This window comes from Oncorhynchus clarkii, chromosome 31, assembly GCF_045791955.1.
Source record: "Oncorhynchus clarkii lewisi isolate Uvic-CL-2024 chromosome 31, UVic_Ocla_1.0, whole genome shotgun sequence".
NCBI lineage: Eukaryota > Metazoa > Chordata > Actinopteri > Salmoniformes > Salmonidae > Oncorhynchus > Oncorhynchus clarkii.
Window position 1 is genome coordinate 9,013,196 of NC_092177.1, and position 21,474 is coordinate 9,034,669.

The 21,474-nt window shown below is 42.8% G+C and overlaps 1 protein-coding gene across 1 annotated transcript in view; it reads right to left on the reverse strand.

The window, feature by feature from the left end:
* Positions 1 to 10,837: 10,837 nt before the first annotated feature.
* Positions 10,838 to 21,474, reverse strand: part of LOC139390491 (ATPase phospholipid transporting 10B) — a 42,550-nt gene continuing 31,913 nt past the window's right edge. Inside the window, 11 exon segments of the mRNA XM_071137622.1 lie at positions 10,838 to 11,135; positions 12,208 to 12,314; positions 12,316 to 12,399; positions 13,315 to 13,419; positions 13,545 to 13,625; positions 13,807 to 14,037; positions 16,049 to 16,144; positions 17,861 to 17,937; positions 18,524 to 18,563; positions 18,565 to 18,748; positions 20,517 to 20,560. Coding sequence (XP_070993723.1) covers positions 10,838 to 11,135; positions 12,208 to 12,314; positions 12,316 to 12,399; positions 13,315 to 13,419; positions 13,545 to 13,625; positions 13,807 to 14,037; positions 16,049 to 16,144; positions 17,861 to 17,937; positions 18,524 to 18,563; positions 18,565 to 18,748; positions 20,517 to 20,560 — 1,347 coding nt within the window.

The following is a 21,474-nucleotide window of genomic DNA, read 5'->3' on the forward strand; positions in this document are numbered from 1 at the left end:
GTATAATGACCGAGCGGCATATGGTATAACATACAGTTTACACTTTTGAGATGAGTAATGCAAGATATGTAAACATTATTAAAGTTGCATTATTAAAGTGACTGGTGTTCCATTTATCAAGTGGCCAATTATTTTGAGTCTGTATGTAGTCTGTCTCTGTGTTAGTGATGGCTATTTAACAGTCTGAAGGCCTTGAGACAGAAGCTGTTTTTCAGTATCTCAATCCCAGGTTTGATGCACCTGTACTGACCTCGCCTTCTGGATGGTAGCGGGGTGAACAGGCAGTCGCTCGGGTGGTTGATGTCCTTGATAATCTTTTTGGTCTTCCTGTGACATCGGGTGCTGTAGGTGTCCTGGAGGGCAGGTAGTGATGCATTGTGCAGACCGCACCACCCTCTGGAGAGCCTTGCGGCAGTTGCCCTACAAGGCGGTGATACAGCCCCGACGGAATGCTCTCAATTGTGCATTTTTAAAAGATTGGGAGGGTTTTAGATGCCAAGCCAAATTTCTTCAGCCTCCTGAGGTTGAAAAGGTGCTGTTGCGACTTCTTCACCACACTGTCTGTGTGGGTGGACCATTTCAGTTTGTCTGTGATGTGTTAAGCAGAGGGACTTAAAACTGTCCACCTTCTCCACTGCTGCCCCGTCTCCATCTCCTTAGTTTTGTTGACGTTGAGTGAGAGGTTGTTTTCCCAGCAACACACTCCGAGTGCCCTCACCTCCTCCCTGTAGGCTGTCTCGTCATTGTTTGTAATCAAGCCCACTACTTTTGTGTCGTCTGCAAACTTAATGATTGAGTTGGAGGCGTGCGTGGCCACATGGTCATGGGTGAACAGGAAGTACAGGAGGAGGCTGAGAACACACCCTTGTGGGGCCCCAGTGTTGAGGATCAGCGAAGTGGAGATGTTGCTTCCTACCTTCACCACCTGGAGGCGGCCTATCAGAAAGTCCAGGACCCAGTTGCACAAGGCGGGGTTGAGACCGAAGGCCTCAAGCTTAATGATGAGCTCGCAGGGTACTATGGTGTTAAATGCTGAGCCGTAATCAATGAACAGCATTCTCACATAGGTATTCCTCTTGTCCAGATTGGATAGGGCAGTGTGCAGTGTGATGGCGATTGCATCGTCTGTGGACCTATTGCGGTGGTATGCAAATTGGGTCTAAGGTGGGTCTAAGGTGGCAGGTAAGGTGGAGGTGATATTATCCTTGACTAGCCTCTCAAATGACTTCATGATGACAGAAGTGAGTGCTACGGGGCGGTAGTCATTTAGTTCAGTTATCTGTGCCTTTTTGGGTACAGGAACAATGGTGGCCATCTTGAAGCATGTGGGAACAGCAGACTGGGATAGGCAGCAATTGAATATGTCCGTAAATACACCAGCGAGCTGGTCTGTGCATGCTTTGAGGACTCGGCCAGGGATACCGTCTAGGCCGGCAGCCTTGCGAGGGTTAATGCGTTTAAATGTCTTATTTTCGTCGGCCACAGAGTAGGAGAGTGGGGCCCAGCAGTACATGGTAGCGGGCCGCGTCGGTGGCACTGTATTATCCTCAAAGCGGGCAAAGAAGGTTTTTAATTTGTCTGGAAGCAAGACGTCAGTGTCCATGACGTGGCTGGTCACATTGCGACTCCACTTTGTCCCTATATCGTCATTTCTCTTGTTTGATTGCCTTGCGGAGAGAATAACCACACTGTTTATTTTCGGCCATATTCCCAGTCATCTTTCCATGGTTGAATGCAATGGTTTGTGCTTTTAGTTATGCCCGAACGCCGCAATCTATCCACAGTTTCTGGTTAGGGTAGGTTGTAATGGTCATAGTGGGTACAACATCTCCAATGGACTTATAAACTCACTCACCGAATCAGCATATAAATCAATATTATTCTCTGAGGCTGCCCAGAACATTTCCCAGTTCGCTTGATCAAAACAATCTTGAAGCGTGGATTCCATTTGGTCAGACCAGCGTTGAATAGTCTTGTCATGGGTACATCCTGTTTGAGTTTCTGCAAATAGGACTGTAGGAACAAAATGAAGTCGTTGTCCGATTTGCTGAAGGGAGGGCGGGGGATGGCCTTGTATGCATCGCGGAAGTTAGAGTAGCAGTGATCCAGTGTATTGCCTGCACGAGTGCTACAATCAATATGCTGATAGAATTTAGGTAGCCTTGTTCTCAAATTTGCTTTGTTAAAATGTCCATCTACAATAAATGCAGCCTCAGGATGTATGGTTTCTAGTTTGCATAGAGTCCAGTGATGTTCCTTAAGGGCCTATGATGTATCGGCTTGAGGTGGGCTATACACGGCTGTTACAATCACCGACGAGAATTCTCTTGGGAGATAATATGGTCAGCATTTGACTTGAGTTCCTGTATGTTGATATGATTACACCATGAGTCATTAATCATGAGGAATACACCTCTGCCCTTCTTCTTCCCAGATAGATGTTTATCTCTGTTGGCACGACACATGAAGAATCCCGGTGGCTGTACCGACTCCGACAACGTATCCCGAGACAGCCATGTTTCCGTGAAACAGAGAATGTTACAATCTCTGATGTCTCTCTGGAAGGCAACCCTTGCCCTAATTTAGTCTACCTTGTTGTCTAGAGACTGGACATTGGGGAGTAATGTACTGGGAAGCGGTGGGTGGTGTGGATGCCTTTAAAGTCTGACCAGGAGGCCGCTCTGTCTACCTTTTTTGCAACGACGTTGTTTTGGGTCGGCCTCTGGGATTAGATCCAATGTCCTGGGTGGTGGTGCGAACAAAGGATCCTCTTTGGGAAAGTCATATTTCTGGTCGTAATGTTGGTAAGTTGACTTCTGTCACGCCTTGACCATAGTTTGCTCTGTATGTTTTTAGGTTTGTTTGGTCAGGGTGTGGTCTGAGTGGGCATTCTATGTTGGATGTCTAGTTTGTCTGTTTCTGTGTTTGGCCTGATATGGTTCTCAATCAGAGGCAGGTGTTAGTCGTTGTCTCTGATTGGGAACCATATCTAGGTAGCCTGTTTTGTCATTGTGGGTTGTGGGTGATTGTCTATGTGTAGTGTTTGTGTCAGCACTATTGTTTATTAGCTTCACGGTTGTCATTTTGTTGTTTTGTAGTGTTCAGTTTTTTCAATTAAAATGACGAACACTTACAACGCTGCGTATTGGTCCTCTGATCCTTCTCGCTTCTCCTCGTCAGATGAGGACGAAGACAGCCGTGACAACTTCGCTCTGATATCCAATAGTTCTTCCCGGCTGTATGTAACAACACTTAAGATTTTATTGGCTAACAATGTAAAAAATAATACATTAAAAAAACAAATACTGTGTAGTTTCCTAAGGACTAGACGAGAGGCGACCATCTCTGTGGGCTCCATCTTGCCTGAAGCAGAGAGAACTGACCTGGTAAAAATGATAGAGACGCTACAGAAACAGTTTGAGCCATCCAGGAATGTGATCTAGGAGAGGTACGTGTTTAATATTTGTCAACAAAGTCAATGTGAAACAACAGAGCAGCAAATTGCAAATCTGAGAAAGCTAGCAAACACGTGAATTTGGCGCATTACGAGGGGAACTAGTCCGTGACAGGCTTGTCAAAGGCACTAAAAATATAGCTGGGCGAGCACGCATTCTCAGAGAACCGAACCTCACACTGAACAAAGCTATTGATGTGTCCTTCAAGTGAACAAGCACAAAGGCAAATCAGAAAAACTGATGGAGGTGAACCAGTACATTATACCTCCCGTGAGCAACGTTCAGAATTAAAAACGCCAAACATATGATAGTAAACAGAGAGTTTACAGGGGATAATACGAAACATAGAATGCCAAACAACTGTTTGATTCTGAACCTGACCCTGTCATTACTGTGGTTCAGTACACGCCAAAGCCAAATGCCCAGCATATGGTGTCACCTGTAAAGCATGTGGCAAACAAAACCACTTTGTAAACCAGCACAACACAGACCTCAACTCAATCTAGTAGAGGAAGATAATGAGTCAAATGACCAAACAACAGAGGCAATGTGATAGGTTAATTCTGTGGAAAGCAAGACAAAACAAATGGTTAAATAACCTTAAGCTCCAATCAGTGACGAGCCTTTGACACATGACCCAGCCATACAATTAAATGTCATCTAGACACAGGATCAACAGTGAATGTCACAAGCTATGGGGACCTACAGCAAGTCACGTAAGACGGCAATCCAGTACTCCTACCCAGCGAAGCTCCACTCAAGCTATGTGACGTCACACTGATAAAGACAACAGGAGAATGCAATCTCAAAACAGACCATGATGAAAAAAAGGTTTCTTATCAAATTTCAGGTCATGTGAACCACAGCCATGTGTTTCATCACTGTCAACACCCGAAGCACCACATCCACTGAGGTCGTCATGACAACTGAGGAGATCAACTCCAAGTACAAGGACATGTTGGATGGGCTTGGCTGCCTTCCTGGAGAGCCACACCTAGAAGTAGACAATGCAGCCCGGCCGGTGCAGCAGCTACCAAGACGGATACCTAAAGAGAAAGGATCACAAAGGCCATATATGTACAATGCAGACATTATCACGAAAGTCACAGAGCCTACACCCTGGATTAACAGCATGGTTGTCATTGAAAAACCTGATTAACTACCAATATGCATGGAGCCCAGTGCACTCAACGAAGCCTTACTGAGATCACACTTCCAGATGCTATAAGGACCGACCCCAGAGATGAGAAGCTGGTACGGGAGTTGAACATTTAATGAGGAACAGACAGGTAACAGGACAGGAACAGTGTCAGCACACGGGTAGACAAAGACAAACAACAATTAATGCTGAAGCAGGGAACAGAGTGAGGATCCAGACATATATAGGGAAGGTAATGACAGAGGAAATTGAGTCCAGGTGAGTCCAATAATCGCTGATGCGCGTGACAGGGGGAAGGCAGGAGTGCGTAATGATGGTGGCAGGAGTGCGTAATGATGGTGGCAGGAGTGCGCAATGCTGGGGAGCTTGGCGCCCTTGAGCACCAGGGGGGAAGAGCAGGAGCAGGCGTGACAATACCCCCCCCCCCTAGATGCGCCACCCGGCTACCAGAGAAATCAAATGCAGAGGTATTCTCAGTACTCAGTGCCAAATATGGATATTGGCAAGTCAAACTTGATGAAGTGGGCAGCTATCTAACAACTTTCTGGACACCTGTAGTTAGATATAGATGGCTGAGAATGCCGTTTGGAATCAAGCCAGCAGCTGAAGAATACCAGTGCAGACAGTGTGAAGCACTGCAGGGACTAAAATGAGTGTGATCGCAGATGACATTCTACTGTATGGTTGTGGTGACACACACGAAAAGGGCGATGGCAGATCATCGCAGACATCTCACGGCTCTCCTGCAGAGAGCAAAAGATGTCAACAAAAATAAACTCCGGTTAAAGCTGCCGAGTGTGACATACATGGGTCATCCTCTCACCACTAACGGGCTTTCGCCCTTACCCAGAGAAAATAACAGCCATTCAGAACATGGGTCATCCTCTCACCACTAAAGGGCTTTCGCCCTGACCCATAGAAAATAACAGCCATTCAGAACATGGGTCCTCCGACTGACGTCAAAGTTACTTCAGCGGCTGTTGGGGTTTGTGAACTCTCTTGCTAAATTCATGCCCCGCCTATCTGATGTGTGTGAGCTGCTCAGAACACTGACTGACAAGGACATTGTAAGCATTTCACTGTTGTATTCAGCGCACATGACAAATAAACTTTGATTTGAGTGACTGGAATTGGATACTGTAGCGTGATGTAGCAGTTGAGACCATCAAACAGTCAGTCACACAACACCAAGTGCTTGAATACTATGACCTGAATGAGGAAGTCACCCTGCAGTGTGATGCTAGTGATACAGGTTCAGGCAAAGCCCTTCTACAGAAAGAACAACCTGTTGCATTTGCCTCCAAAACATTCACTCAGACAGAACAAAGATAGGCACAGATTGAGAAAGAATGTCTCTCTGTTGTTGATCTGGAGGAGGGGATGAGGCCAGACCACCTGGTAATGATCTGGAGGAGGGGATGAGGCCAGACCAGCTGGTAATGATCTGGAGGATGGGATGAGGCCAGACCAGCTGGTAATGATCTGGAGGAGGGGATGAGGCCGGCCAGCCTGGTAATGATCTGGAGGAGGGGGTGTGGCCAGACCACCTGGTAATGATCTGGAGGAGGGGATGAGGCCAGACCACCTGGTAATGATCTGGAGGAGGGGATGAGGCCAGACCACCTGGTAATGATCTGGAGGAGGGGATGATTACAAACGAGTCGTGTTTTTGTATAACATGTTTATTAGGAATTCGTTGCTCTGATTCAACCAAAATACTGTTTTTTATACGTTCATTGTGGACTGAGTTACTTTGTGCGTCTACATATTGCTGGCTCAAATAGTATCATAATACTTGCAAATATTTAAATATGTTTTATATTTGTCTGATTAAAAGGGGAGGCTTTATCAACAGTTGTCTAATATTCAGGTGTATTATATGATGACTGTATTATGGTAAAGTGTGCCACGCGTTGACTAGGAAGGGATTCTAGAGGCCTAGCAGCTGTTGATTCTTCGTGAAAATGTAAAACAACAACAGGATGTAGAACTCCTGTGCAGCTGCGTTTTATGTGCGATTATAAAGGAACGTGATGGTTTGGCAACACCATACAATACTATGTGTATGTGGCCTAGTTTCACTCATATTGTATTTCCTGGGGACTTCACCTTTTCAAGATTTTATGAAAAATAAATTAAATATTTTCCATTTACTATGGGTCCTGTAATTCTTGCAGTGAGAACTGTAAGGTTGACTGTTTAATTGTAATTATAAGACATTTGAGCTATTCCACACAAAGGCTACAGTAGTAGACCTATGGCATCAAATTACACTCAGATCAGAGATTGCACGTTTGTCAGTTTTACCATGGCAACGGCCTCCATGCACCACACTTTTAATGAATGAATCATGGTGTGTGTTGTTTGTGGGCTATGTATAGTATTGTAACACCCCCATCAGCAAACATGAGATGAAACATCCGTGACATTGTCCCAATTCTCAAATAACCTCGTTGCAGTTCCCACATCAACCACTAGAGAGCAGAACCGTTCTAAGAAGGAAGCAGTAGAGAAGGCCAGGACGTTGTATAAACAGACAATATAATGAATTTGACCAATGGAATCACAGCTAGACCTTTTCACCAGAAGCCACTTGAATTACACAAATGCTGAACATGAACTTGATCATTTATATGTTCCTTCCCATGACGTTTCTCTTTCTTTGATTTATACATATATGGGTGATCACATCCCATGTACAAATCTCAAATGTAAAAATGTCATATTTACTCGACCTCGATCGATTTATTCGATATGTGGGTTTATTTTTGTAATATTATCAAATAATCTATATAGAGGAATTGACATTGAATTTCAGACAGGCCAGACTTATTACGATTTGGTGTTCTCATCCTGACACCTTTGTACAGTACTGTTCTAAATGTTCTAAATTCTAGACACATGAACTGTGTTCTAAATGTTCTAAATTCTAGACACATGAACTGTGTTCTAAATGTTCTAAATTCTGACACATGAACTGTGTTCTAAATGTTCTAAATTCTAGACACATGAACTGTGTTCCACATGTTCTAAATTCTAGACACATGAACTGTGTTCTAAATGTTCTAAATTCTAGACACATGAACTGTGTTCTAAATGTTCTAAATTCTAGACACATGAACTGTGTTCTAAATGTTCTAAATTCTAGACACATGAACTGTGTTCTAAATGTTCTAAATTCTGACACATGAACTGTGTTCTAAATGTTCTAAATTCTAGACACATGAACTGTGTTCCACATGTTCTAAATTCTGACACATGAACTGTGTTCTAAATGTTCTAAATTCTAGACACATGAACTGTGTTCTAAATGTTCTAAATTCTAGACACATGAACTGTGTTCTAAATGTTCTAAATTCTAGACACATGAACTGTGTTCTAAATGTTCTAAATTCTAGACACATGAACTGTGTTCTAAATGTTCTAAATTCTAGACACATGAACTGTGTTCTAAATGTTCTAAATTCTAGACACATGAACTGTGTTCTAAATGTTCTAAATTCTAGACACATGAACTGTGTTCCACATGTTCTAAATGTTCTAAATTCTAGACACATGAACTGTGTTCCACATGCTCTAAATTCTAGACACATGAACTGTGTTCCACATGTTCTAAATCCTAGACACATGAACTGTGTTCTAAATGTTCTAAATTCTAGACACATGAACTGTGTTCCACATGTTCTAAATGTTCTAAATTCTAGACACATGAACTGTGTTCCACATGTTCTAAATTCTAGACACATGAACTGTGTTCTAAATGTTCTAAATTCTAGACACATGAACTGTGTTCCACATGTTCTAAATTCTAGACACACGAACTGTGTTCCACATGTTCTAAATTCTAGACACATGAACTGTGATCTAAATGTTCTAAATTCTAGACACATGAACTGTGTTCCACATGTTCTAAATGTTCTAAATTCTAGACACATGAACTGTGTTCCACATGTTCTAAATTCTAGACACATGAACTGTGTTCCACATGTTCTAAATTCTAGACACATGAACTGTGTTCTAAATGTTCTAAATTCTAGACACATGAACTGTGTTATAAATGTTCTAAATTCTAGACACATGAACTGTGTTCTAAATGTTCTAAATTCTAGACACATGAACTGTGTTCTAAATGTTCTAAATTCTAGACACATGAACTGTGTTCCACATGTTCTAAATTCTAGACACATGAACTGTGTTCTAAATGTTCTAAATTCTAGACACATGAACTGTGTTCCACATGTTCTAAATTCTAGACACATGAACTGTGTTCTAAATGTTCTAAATTCTGACACATGAACTGTGTTCCACATGTTCTAAATTCTAGACACATGAACTGTGTTCCACATGTTCTAAATTCTAGACACATGATCTGTGTTCCTAATGTTACCCTAATGCATACACAGTCCACTACTTCTGACCAGATAGGGCCCTGGTCAAAAGTAGTAGGGTGCCATTTGGACCGATGTCTGTGAACTGAAAACGCCACTACATGATGCACCATCTGCAGTGTACCAACTACGTCATGATGGGTAGCTTGGGAGTTGGACAGGGACACGTGAGTTATGGTACGGTGTGTCTGTGGCCACAGAGCGAGAGGTGATGGGATGGGATTTGGAGCGTCTGTCCATTGAGCAAATTACTCTCAGGTGTCTAGGTCTGGGTGTGTCCCAAATGGCTCCCTATTCCATACATAGTCCACTACTTTTGACCAGGGACCATAGGGTGCCAAAAGTAGTGCACTATATAGGGAATACAGAGCCATTAATGACGCAAAGCAGCCTAGGTGAGGCAGGGGAAGTTTAAATAAAACATACTAAGTGCTTTGTTCTGGAAAAGTGGAGGTTGTTTTTTGGAGAGGGGTGTAAGGATGGGGTGGACGGTGCAGGGTGGGAAGAGAGGCGAGACTGATTGGGTTATCAGTGTGCTCTGAAAACCATCAGTAGAGTAACAGGCTAATGTGTTTCCTAAGGGAAGTGGAGAGAGAAGAGTGGAGCCTCCCTTGTTCTGAGGGAAGTGGAGAGAGAAGAGTGGTGCCTCCCTTGTTCTGAGGGGAAGTGGAGAGAGAAGAGTGGAGCCTCCCTTGTTCTGAGGGGAAGTGGAGAGAGAAGAGTGGTGCCTCCCTTGTTCTGAGGGGAAGTGGAGAGAGAAGAGTGGTGCCTCCCTTGTTCTGAGGGGAAGTGGAGAGAGAAGAGTGGAGCCTCCCTTGTTCTGAGGGGAAGTGGAGAGAGAAGAGTGGTGCCTCCCTTGTTCTGAGGGGAAGTGGAGAGAGAAGAGTGGTGCCTCCCTTGTTCTGAGGGGAAGTGGAGAGAGAAGAGTAAAGCCTCCCTTGTTCTGAGGGGAAGTGGAGAGAGAAGAGTGGAGCCTCCCTTGTTCTGAGGGAAGTGGAGAGAGAAGAGTGGTGCCTCCCTTGTTCTGAGGGGAAGTGGAGAGAGAAGAGTGGGGCCTCCCTTGTTCTGAGGGAAGTGGAGAGAGAAGAGTGGGGCCTCCCTTGTTCTGAGGGGAGTGGAGAGAGAAGAGTGGGGCCTCCCTTGTTCTGAGGGGAGTGGAGAGAGGAGAGTGGTGCATCCCTTGTTCTGAGGGGAAGTGGAGAGAGGAGAGTGGTGCATCCCTTGTTCTGAGGGGAAGTGGAGAGTGAAGAGAGGTGCCTCTCTGTCTGTGGTATATTTTAGTATTCAAGTACAATGGAAACTTGACACAGCATTTAACACCAGAAGACAGACAGAAGCGGTGATACTTTGCGTCATTATACAAATATAGCTTTTTGGACATCATTATCATCACATCACTTCATTAATCATCCTTATTGCACACTGGAGCACATATCCAGATATGAGCCAGTTCAACAATATATAGATAATCAGTCCCATCTTTGTCAAAATGACATTGTAATAAATATAATTCATTCTTCATTGCTCCTGTGTGTGATGTACTAAAGGTTCCCCTTGGATCCCCCAGGTTCTTCCAGGATCCCCCAGGTTCTCCCAGAATCGCCCAGGTTCTCCCAGAATCGCCCAGGTTTTCCCAGGATCCCCCAGGTTCTCCCAGAATCACCCAGGTTTTCCCAGGATCCCCCAGGTTCTTCCAGGATCCCCCAGGTTCTTCCAGGATCCCCCAGGTTCTCCCAGGATCCCCCAGGTTCTCCCAGAATCGCCCAGGTTTTCCCAGGATCCCCCAGGTTCTCAAGACAGAAAGGGGTTCAGAGATCTCTTGGTGATGACGTTCATCATGATGTCACTTTCTGTGATGTCTCAATTGGTTGTTGTTGGAGTTCAAACCGAACTGTGCTCTGAGGAGAAGAGTCCCAAGGTGGATGATGGTGAGGCAGTGGTGACATTGATTGCCCAGAGAAGGCTCCTGTTTCTGGGTCTATTCCGGCGCCCACCCCCCATCTGCTCTCTCCCCTGAGCCCCCTCCACTCCCTGATCCACTGTTCCTTGGTGGTGGGGTCCAGTCGCTCCAGATGCCTAGCCCGTATGATGGGGGAGGGGGCTACTGTGTTAATCAGCACACGGTATGTGTACCTGGGGGAGAGAGAGAGAGATGGTGTGGTAATGGTGGTGGTGGAGGGAAAGCAGGCCAGTATAAAATATGTGCCCATTTGATGTAAATCAGAGCATTGTGAACACGACGCTCGTTCTGAGTTCTGTGTGCGTGTGTGTGTGTGCGCGTGTGCGTGTGCGTGTGTGCGCGCGTGTGTGTGTGTGTCAAGACTGTGAATATGAAGCTCGTTCAGGGGCATGGATTCAACTCAGAGAGAAGAGAGGCTGACTGAGCCGCAACACACCCCTGATCTTTTCAGCATCTGCACTGACCTACAGAGAAATGTAGACATCAATATTATAATGTAACTAATGAAATGAGGCCCTGAATGACTGTTATTAAGGCCTAATTCAACTAATGAAATAAGGCCTGTCCCTGAATTACTGTCATTAAGGACTAATTTAACTAATGAAATGAGGCCCTGAATTACTGTTATTAAGGACTAATTTAACTAATGAAATGAGGCCCTGAATTACTGTTATTAAGGACTAATTTAACTAATGAAATGAGGCCCTGAATTACTGTCATTAAGGACTAATTTAACTAATGAAATGAGGCCCTAAATAATTGTCATCAAGGGCTTTGTGCCCATCATATCTCTCTTCATGATCAACTCAGTTAATCTGATTATCATTTAATTTAATATCAGTCCAATTCTCTCTCTCTCTCTCTCTCTCTCTCTCTAGCCAACACTCGTTCAGGGAGTCCAGGGAAGATCCAAGACAAATACTATTTGTAAATAAATAAATAAATCCATAGCTTGAACCCCCCCTGCTAGCCAGGTAGCAGTAACAGTGCCACCGCAGAAATGATGGTGTAAATTAGTACGACTTCCTTCTACAGTCTAGCTCCTTTCAGGGTTTCTATTGAAATACAGCTATATATATATGCTAAAGTAATTATATAGTTTAATGTACATTACTATGTACAGGGCGATCCACAGCAGTGATGACACAGACCAGGTAGACTGTCTGTTGTTGCTGCATGACTCAGTTGTAGATATACAGTATAACATATAAATGCTATATAGTACTATAGTAATGTTATGTTTACCTGGGCAGCAGGGCGAACACAGTAGTGATGACACAGACCAGGTAAAACATGGGGTCAGTCATTTGCTGCTGTAAGATCCAGTAGGGGTCTGATGGTGGATTACAACTGATACACACAGACAGCACTGTAGACCAGGGTCACCATGAAGTACAGAGATACACTACCCAGCATGATCACCCAGTGGACTACAGTCTAGAGGAGGAATAATTCATGGGTTAATACATTATCAATAACGCATGGGTTAATATACTATATTATCAATAACACATGGGTTAACACATTATCATTAACACATGGGATAATATACTGTATTATCAATAACACATGGGTTAATATACTGTATTATCAATAACACATGGGTTAATACATTATCAATAACACATGGGTTAATACATTATCAATAACACATGGGTTAATATATTATCAATAACACATTATCAATAACACATGGGTTAATACATTATCAATAACACATTATCAATAACACATGGGTTAATACATTATCAATAACACATGGGTTAATATATTATCAATAACACATGGGTTAATACATTATCAATAACACATGGGTTAATATATTATCAATAACACATGGGTTAATACATTATCAATAACGCATGGGTTAAAACATTATCAATAACACATGGGTTAACACATTATCAATAACACATGGGTTAATATATTATCAATAACACATGGGTTAATATATTATCAGTAACACATTATCAATAACACATGGGGTTAATACATTAGCAATAACACATGGGTAGAGAAGTAAACAAGACAAGATCAACAAACAAATATGAATGGTTATGAATAGATATAACAGATATGAATGGTTATGAACAGATATAACAGATATGAATGGTTATGAACAGATATAACAGATATGAATGGTTAGGAATAGATATAACAGATATGAATGGTTATGAATAGATATAACAGATATGAATGGATGGTTATGAACAGCTATAACAGATATGAATGGTTATGAACAGATATATCAGATATGAATGGGGTTGGGAATGAAAAGTTAGAGTGTATTAAAAAGTATTTTGACCATAGCTGAGAGCCGTTGCTCGCTCACTAAAACCAGATGTGACTCACCCAGGTTTTGATCTCTATGGCCAGATGCAGAAGGATTGTGAATAAAGACACAGTGTTAATAGGAGTTCCAAACGTGTAGATGTCTATGTCTGATCCATGGTAGGTCTGGAAAAGTGACAATTAACTCATTATATTTGACATTTGTTTTGAAAACGATATTGTCCACTGAAATTGCCAAATTATACAAGCTATTAGAGGTGACTGTACAGTTTTTTGAGTGTCATTCTTACCCAAAATGGAATGAAGAAGCAAACCAGACTTTGATAGAAGACGCCCAGCATGGCGATCCAAAATGTAAAGTGATTATATCCCTGAAATCAGAGACACACATTTTAGCCTAAAGAGATACGCAATAAAGTACTCATCTATTTACAGACATTACACATTGGGGTCTCACCACCAACACTAATATCGACACAGCAAGCATCTTCTCACCGATAGAAATTAGTTGTGACACCCTGACCTCTGACCCCTAACCCATTAAACACTGACCTCTGACCCTTGGCCACTCCTGTACAGCTCTGGGAGGCCCAGCAGCGTCTCTGTGGCAAAGTTTCTGTCCATCACTCCGAACATGATGGGCGGGGCGGAGGTGAAGAAGAGGTTGAAGAAGATTATCAGCCAGATGTCAATCATGGACGTCCCTGAGAAACCACAGCAGAACTGGTACCAGAAGAGGATGTTGACATAAGTCTGGGGATAGAACATAGAGTTAAGGTTAGAGTTAGGGATAGGGTTAGGGTTAAGGGTTAAGGGTTAAGGTTAGGGATAGAGTTAGGGTTAGGGTTAGGGTTAAGGGTTAAGGTTAGAGTTAGGGATAGGGTTGAGGGTTAAGGTTAGAGTTAGGGCTAGGGTTAAGGGTTAAGGGATAGGGTTAAGGGTTAGGGATAGGGTTAGGCATAGGGTTACGGGTTAAGGGATAGGGTTAGGGTTAAGGGTTAAGGGTTAAGGGTTAAGGGATAGGGTTAAGGGATAGGGTTAAGGGTTAGGGTTAGGGTTAGGGATAGGGTTAGGGATAGGGTTAAGGGTTAGGGATAGGGTTAGGGTTAAGGGTTAAGGGTTAGGGGATAGGGTTAAGCGATAGGGTTAAGGGTTAGGGATAGGGTTAGGGATAGGGTTAAGGGTTAAAGGATAGGGTTACGGGATAGGGTTAAGGGTTAGGGATAGGGTTAGGGATAGGGTTAAGGGTTAGGGATAGGGTTAGGGATAGGGTTAAGGGTTAGGGATAGGGTTAGGGATAGGGTTAATGGTTAGGGATAGGGCTAGGGATAGGGTTAAGGGTTAGGGTTAGGGTTAGAGTTAGGGTTAGGGTTAGGGTTAGAGTTAGAGTTAGGGATATGGTTAAGGTTAGAGTTAGGGATAGGGTTAAGGGTTAGGGATAGGGTTAGGGATAGGGTTAAGGGTTAGGGATAGGGTTAGGGATAGGGTTAAGGGTTAAGGGTTAAGGGTTAAGGGTTAAGGTTAGAGTTAGGGATAGGGTTAGGGTTAGGGCTTAAGGGTTAGGGTTAGGGTTAGGGATAGGGTTAAGGGTTAAGGGTTAGGTTTAGGGTTAGGGTTAGGGTTAGGGTTAAGGGTTAAGGTTAGAGTTAGGGATAGGGTTAAGGGTTAAGGGTTAGGGTTAGGGTTAGGGATAGAGTTAGGGATAGAGTTAGGGATAGGGTTAAGGGTTAGGGTTAGAGTTAGGGGTAGAGTTAGGGATAGGGTTAAGGGTTGGGGTTAGAGATAGGGGTAGAGTTAGGGTTAAGGGTTAAGGTTAGAGTTAGGGGTAGAGTTAGGGTTAAGGGTTAAGGTTAGAGTTAGGGATAGGGTTAAGGGTTAAGGTTAGAGTTAGGGATAGGGTTAAGGGTTAGAGTTAGGGTTAGGGATAGGGTTAAGGGTTAAGGTTAGAGTTAGGGATAGGGTTAAGGGTTAAGGTTAGAGTTAGGGATAGGGTTAAGGGTTAAGGTTAGAGTTAGGGATAGGGTTAAGGGTTAAGGTTAGAGTTAGGGTTAGCGTTAGAGTTAGGGATAGGGTTAAGGCTTAGGGTTAGAGTTAGGGATAGGGATAGGGTTAGGGTTAAGGTTAAAGTTAGGGATAGGGATAGGGTTAAGGTTAGAGTTAGGGATAGGGTTAAGGGTTAGGGATAGGGTTAAGGGTTAGGGATAGGGTTAGGGATAGGGTTAAGGGTTAGGGATAGGGTTAGGGATAGGGTTAATGGTTAGGGATAGGGTTAAGGGTTAGGGTTAGAGTTAGAGTTAGGGTTAGGGTTAGGGTTAGAGTTAGGGTTAGGGATAGGGTTAAGGTTAGAGTTAGGGATAGGGTTAAGGGCTAGGGATAGGGTTAGGGATAGGGTTAAGGGTTAAGGGTTAAGGGTTAAGGGTTAAGGTTAGGGTTAGGGTTAGGGTTAGGGATAGGGTTAGGGTTAGAGTTAGGGATAGAGTTAGGGTTAAGGTTAGAGTTAGGGTTAGGGTTAGGGTTAGGGTTAAGGGATAGGGTTAAGGGTTAGGGTTAGAGTTTGGATCAGGGTCATGCCAGAGAACCCACAGTAGAACTGGTACCAGAAGAGGAAGTTGACATAGGTCTGGGGGACAGATTAGAAATGGCCCAAAGTCCTTACTGGGCCTTGAACCAATAAGAAGAAGAATATCTGACTTGGAAGAGATTGTAAGGCACCTTTCAACACCAGTGTTTAGATTGGTGTGATGCATTGGTGGTGAATGGACGGGGTGAAATGCCCACCACATTCTGTGGCCATGTTAGCCAGTCTGCCCTAACACCAGTGACCGTGGACCAGGATACATTTCTTCATGTGGTTAAAACAGGAGATGGAGAAGTCACTGGCCATGACAGCCTGCAGACAGAAGATAAACAGAAAAACATCATTGTATTTTTAAATGAAATGTTAAAATTTGTTATGGACTCTTGGAAGATTAGTCCAAATGAGGACTAGAATGTATCCAAATGAAACCTAAATCAAATCAAACGCACACAGCTCCTTCAACATGTGTTTGGTTGAGTTTAGAAGGACAGAGAATCACACGCACACAGCTCCTTCAACATGTGTTTGGTTGAGTTTAGAAGGACAGAGAATCACACGCACACAGCTCCTTCAACATGTGTTTGGTTGAGTTTAGAAGGACAGAGAATCAAACGCACACAGCTCCTTCAACATGTGTTTGGTTGAGTTTAGAAGGACAGAGAATCACACGCACACAGCTCCTTCAACATGTGTTTGGTTGAGTTTAGAAGGACAGAGAATCACACGCACACAGCTCCTTCAACATGTGTTTGGTTGAGTTTAGAAGGACAGAGAATCACACGCACACAGCTCCTTCAACATGTGTTTGGTTGAGTTTAGAAGGACAGAGAATCAAACGCACACAGCTCCTTCAACATGTGTTTGGTTGAGTTTAGAAGGACAGAGAATCAAACGCACACAGCTCCTTCAACATGTGTTTGGTTGAGTTTAGAAGGACAGAGAATCAAACGCACACAGCTCCTTCAACATGTGTTTGGTTGAGTTTAGAAGGACAGAGAATCAAACGCACACAGCTCCTTCAACATGTGTTTGGTTGAGTTTAGAAGGACAGAGAATCAAACGCACACAGCTCCTTCAACATGTGTTTGGTTGAGTTTAGAAGGACAGAGAATCACACGCACACAGCTCCTTCAACATGTGTTTGGTTGAGTTTAGAAGGACAGAGAATCAAACGCACACAGCTCCTTCAACATGTGTTTGGTTGAGTTTAGAAGGACAGAGAATCACACGCACACAGCTCCTTCAACATGTGTTTGGTTGAGTTTAGAAGGACAGAGAATCAAACGCACACAGCTCCTTCAACATGTGTTTGGTTGAGTTTAGAAGGACAGAGAATCAAACGCACACAGCTCCTTCAACATGTGTTTGGTTGAGTTTAGAAGGACAGAGAATCAAACGCACACAGCTCCTTCAACATGTGTTTGGTTGAGTTTAGAAGGACAGAGAATCAAACGCACACAGCTCCTTCAACATGTGTTTGGTTGAGTTTAGAAGGACAGAGAATCACACGCACACAGCTCCTTCAACATGTGTTTGGTTGAGTTTAGAAGGACAGAGAATCAAACGCACACAGCTCCTTCAACATGTGTTTGGTTGAGTTTAGAAGGACAGAGAATCACACGCACACAGCTCCTTCAACATGTGTTTGGTTGAGTTTAGAAGGACAGAGAATCAAACGCACACAGCTCCTTCAACATGTGTTTGGTTGAGTTTAGAAGGACAGAGAATCAAACGCACACAGCTCCTTCAACATGTGTTTGGTTGAGTTTAGAAGGACAGAGAATCAAACGCACACAGCTCCTTCAACATGTGTTTGGTTGAGTTTAGAAGGACAGAGAATCAAACGCACACAGCTCCTTCAACATGTGTTTGGTTTAGTTAAGAATGACAGAGAATCAAAATCTTTCATATCCTGGTCCCAGATGTGTTTGTGCTGTCTTGTCAAATCACATGGTCATTGTCAAGACAGCACAAACAGATCTGGGACCAGGCTATGTCAGAGAATCTTCAGAGTAAAAGCCCTGACACAAACCTGCCCTCCTGTCCCGATATACCGACGCCGACATCAGCTGCTTGGATCATGTTCATGTCATTCACATCGTCTCCTGAAGTATTCCAGAGGCCATAGACAGAAAGGATCAACTTAGATTAACTTTAAAACCACAACACCATAGACAGAAAGGATCAACTTAGATTGACTTTAAAACCACAACACCATAGACAGAAAGGATCAACTTAGATTGACTTTAAAACCACAACACCATAGACAGAAAGGATCAGCTTAGATTGACTTTAAAACCACAACACCATAGACAGAAAGGATCAACTTAGATTAACTTTAAAACCACAACACCATAGACAGAAAGGATCAGCTTAGATTGACTTTAAAACCACAACACCATAGACAGAAAGGATCAGCTTAGATTGACTTTAAAACCACAAAAGTATAGACAGAAAGGATCAGCTTAGATTGACTTTAAAACCACAACACCATAGACAGAAAGGATCAGCTATACTTAGATTGACTTCAAAACCACAACACCATAGACACTAAAAGGGATATCTACAGACATTCTAAACCCTTCCCAAACCTAAGACATTCCATTTGTTCACATAACTGTTTTAGTTTACAATACGTACATTACACTTTCTTATTGACTTCTCATGGATCCATCCTGGGGATCTCTTTACCTATAGCCAGGGTCATGACCTTCAGTCTCTCCCTAACCATCCTTAGCCACGGTGCTCTTATGTAATGGCGCGACCCTGCAGCATAGCACAGAGCGGCAGCGCCGAGCTAGCTCCACAAACCGCTCCACCAGGTCTGACTCCAGGGCCATGCCCAGGGTATGCCCATCAATCACCAGGCCGATGGAGGGGCTGTGGTCCCCGGGAGCTCCTGGGCCTCCATACATACTCCATACCTACTCCATACATACTCCATACATACTCCACACCTACTCCATACATACTCCATACATACTCCATACTACTCCATACTACTCCATACCTACTCCATACATACTCCATACATACTCCATACATACTCCATACCTACTCCATACATTCTCCATACTACTCCATACCTACTCCATACATACTCCATACATACTCCATACATACTCCATACATACTCCATACATACTCCATACTACTCCATACATACTCCATACATACTCCATACTACTCCATACCTACTCCATACATACTCCATACATACTCCATACATACTCCATACTACTCCATACTACTCCATACTACTCCATACATACTCCATACATACTCCATACATACTCCATACTACTCCATACATACTCCATACCTACTCCATACCTACTCCATACATACTCCATACATACTCCATACATACTCCATACCTACTCCATACATACTCCATGCATACTCCATACTACTCCATACTACTCCATACATACTCCATACATACTCCATACATACTCCATACTACTCCATACTACTCCATACATACTCCATACATACTCCATACATACTCCATACTACTCCATACTACTCCATACTACTCCATACCTACTCCGTACATACTCCATACTACTCCATACTACTCCATACATACTCCATACATACTCCATACATACTCCATACATACTCAATACATACTCCTTACATACTCCATACATACTCCATACATACTCCATACTACTCCATACTACTCCATACATACTCCATACATACTCCATACATACTCCATACTACTCCATACTACTCCATACATACTCCATACATACTCCATACATACTCCATATTACTCCATACTATTCCATACTACTCCATACATACTCCATACATACTCCATACTACTCCATACTACTCCATACATACTCCATACATACTCCATACTACTCCATACTACTCCATACATACTCCATACATACTCCATACATACTCCATACATACTCCATACTACTCCATACTACTCCATACATACTCCATACATACTCCATACATACTCCATACCTACTCCATACTACTCCATACTACTCCATACATACTCCATACATACTCCATACTACTCCATACTACTCCATACATACTCCATACATACTCCATACATACTCCATACATACTCCATACATACTCCATACTACTCCATACTACTCCATACATACTCCATACATACTCCATACTACTCCATACTACTCCATACTACTCCATACTACTCCATACATACTCCATACATACTCCATACATACTCCATACCTACTCCATACATACTCCATACTACTCCATACATACTCCATACTACTCCATGCATACTCCATACGTACTCCATACATACTCCATACTACTCCATACTACTCCATACTACTCCACACCTACTCCACACCTACTCCATACATACTCCATACATACTCCACACATACTCCATACTACTCCATACTACTCCATACATACTCCATACATACTCCATACTACTCCACACCTACTCCATACATACTCCATACATACTCCATACTACTCCATACTACTCCATACATACTCCATACTACTCCATACATACTCCATACTTACTCCATACTACTCCATACTACTCCATACATACTCCATACTACTCCATACCTACTCCACACCTACTCCATACATACTCCATACATACTCCATACATACTCCATACATACTCCATACCTACTCCATACCTACTCCATACCTCACCTCTTCAAGAGTACAGTCCAGTGTGGACGTACACATTGCCTGGAAAACACATTATACAGTTGGCTGTTATTTGTTGGCTGTTATTTGTAGGCTGGCTGTTATTTGTTGGCTGTATTTGTAGGTTGGCTGTTATTTGTAGATTGGCTGTTATTTGTTGGCTGTTATTTGTTGGCTGTTATTTGTTGGCTGTTATTTGTCGGTTGGCTGTTATTTGTTGGCTGTTATTTGTTGGCTGTTATTTGTTGGCTGTATTTGGAGGTTGGCTGTTATTTGTTGGCTGTTATTTGTAGGCTGGCTGTTATTTGTTGGCTGTATTTGTAGGCTGGCTGTTATTTGTTGGCTGTATTTGTAGGTTGGCTGTTATTTGTAGATTGGCTGTTATTTGTTGGCTGTTATTTGTTGGCTGTTATTTGTCGGTTGGCTGTTATTTGTTGGCTGTTATTTGTTGGCTGTTATTTGTTGGCTGTATTTGTAGGTTGGCTGTTATTTGTTGGCTGTTATTTGTAGGCTGTTATTTGTAGGTTGGCTGTTATTTGTAGGTTGGCTGTTATTTGTAGGCTGTTATTTGTTGGCTGTTATTTGTTGGCTGTTATTTGTAGGTTGGCTGTTATTTGTAGGCTGTTATTTGTAGGCTGTTATTTGTTGGTTGTTATTTGTGGGCTGGCTGTTATTTGTTGGCTGTTATTTGTAGGTTGGCTGTTATTTGTAGATTGGCTGTTATTTGTAGGCTGTTATTTGTTGGCTGTTATTTGTAGGTTGTTATTTGTGGGCTGGCTGTTATTTGTTGGTTGTTATTTGTTGGCTGTTATTTGTTGGCTGTTATTTGTAGATTGGCTGTTATTTGTAGGCTGGTTTTTTTTGGCTGTTATTTGTAGGCTGTTATTTGTGGGCTGGCTGTTATTTGTTGGCTGTTATTTGTAGGCTGTTATTTGTAGGTTGGCTGTTATTTGTAG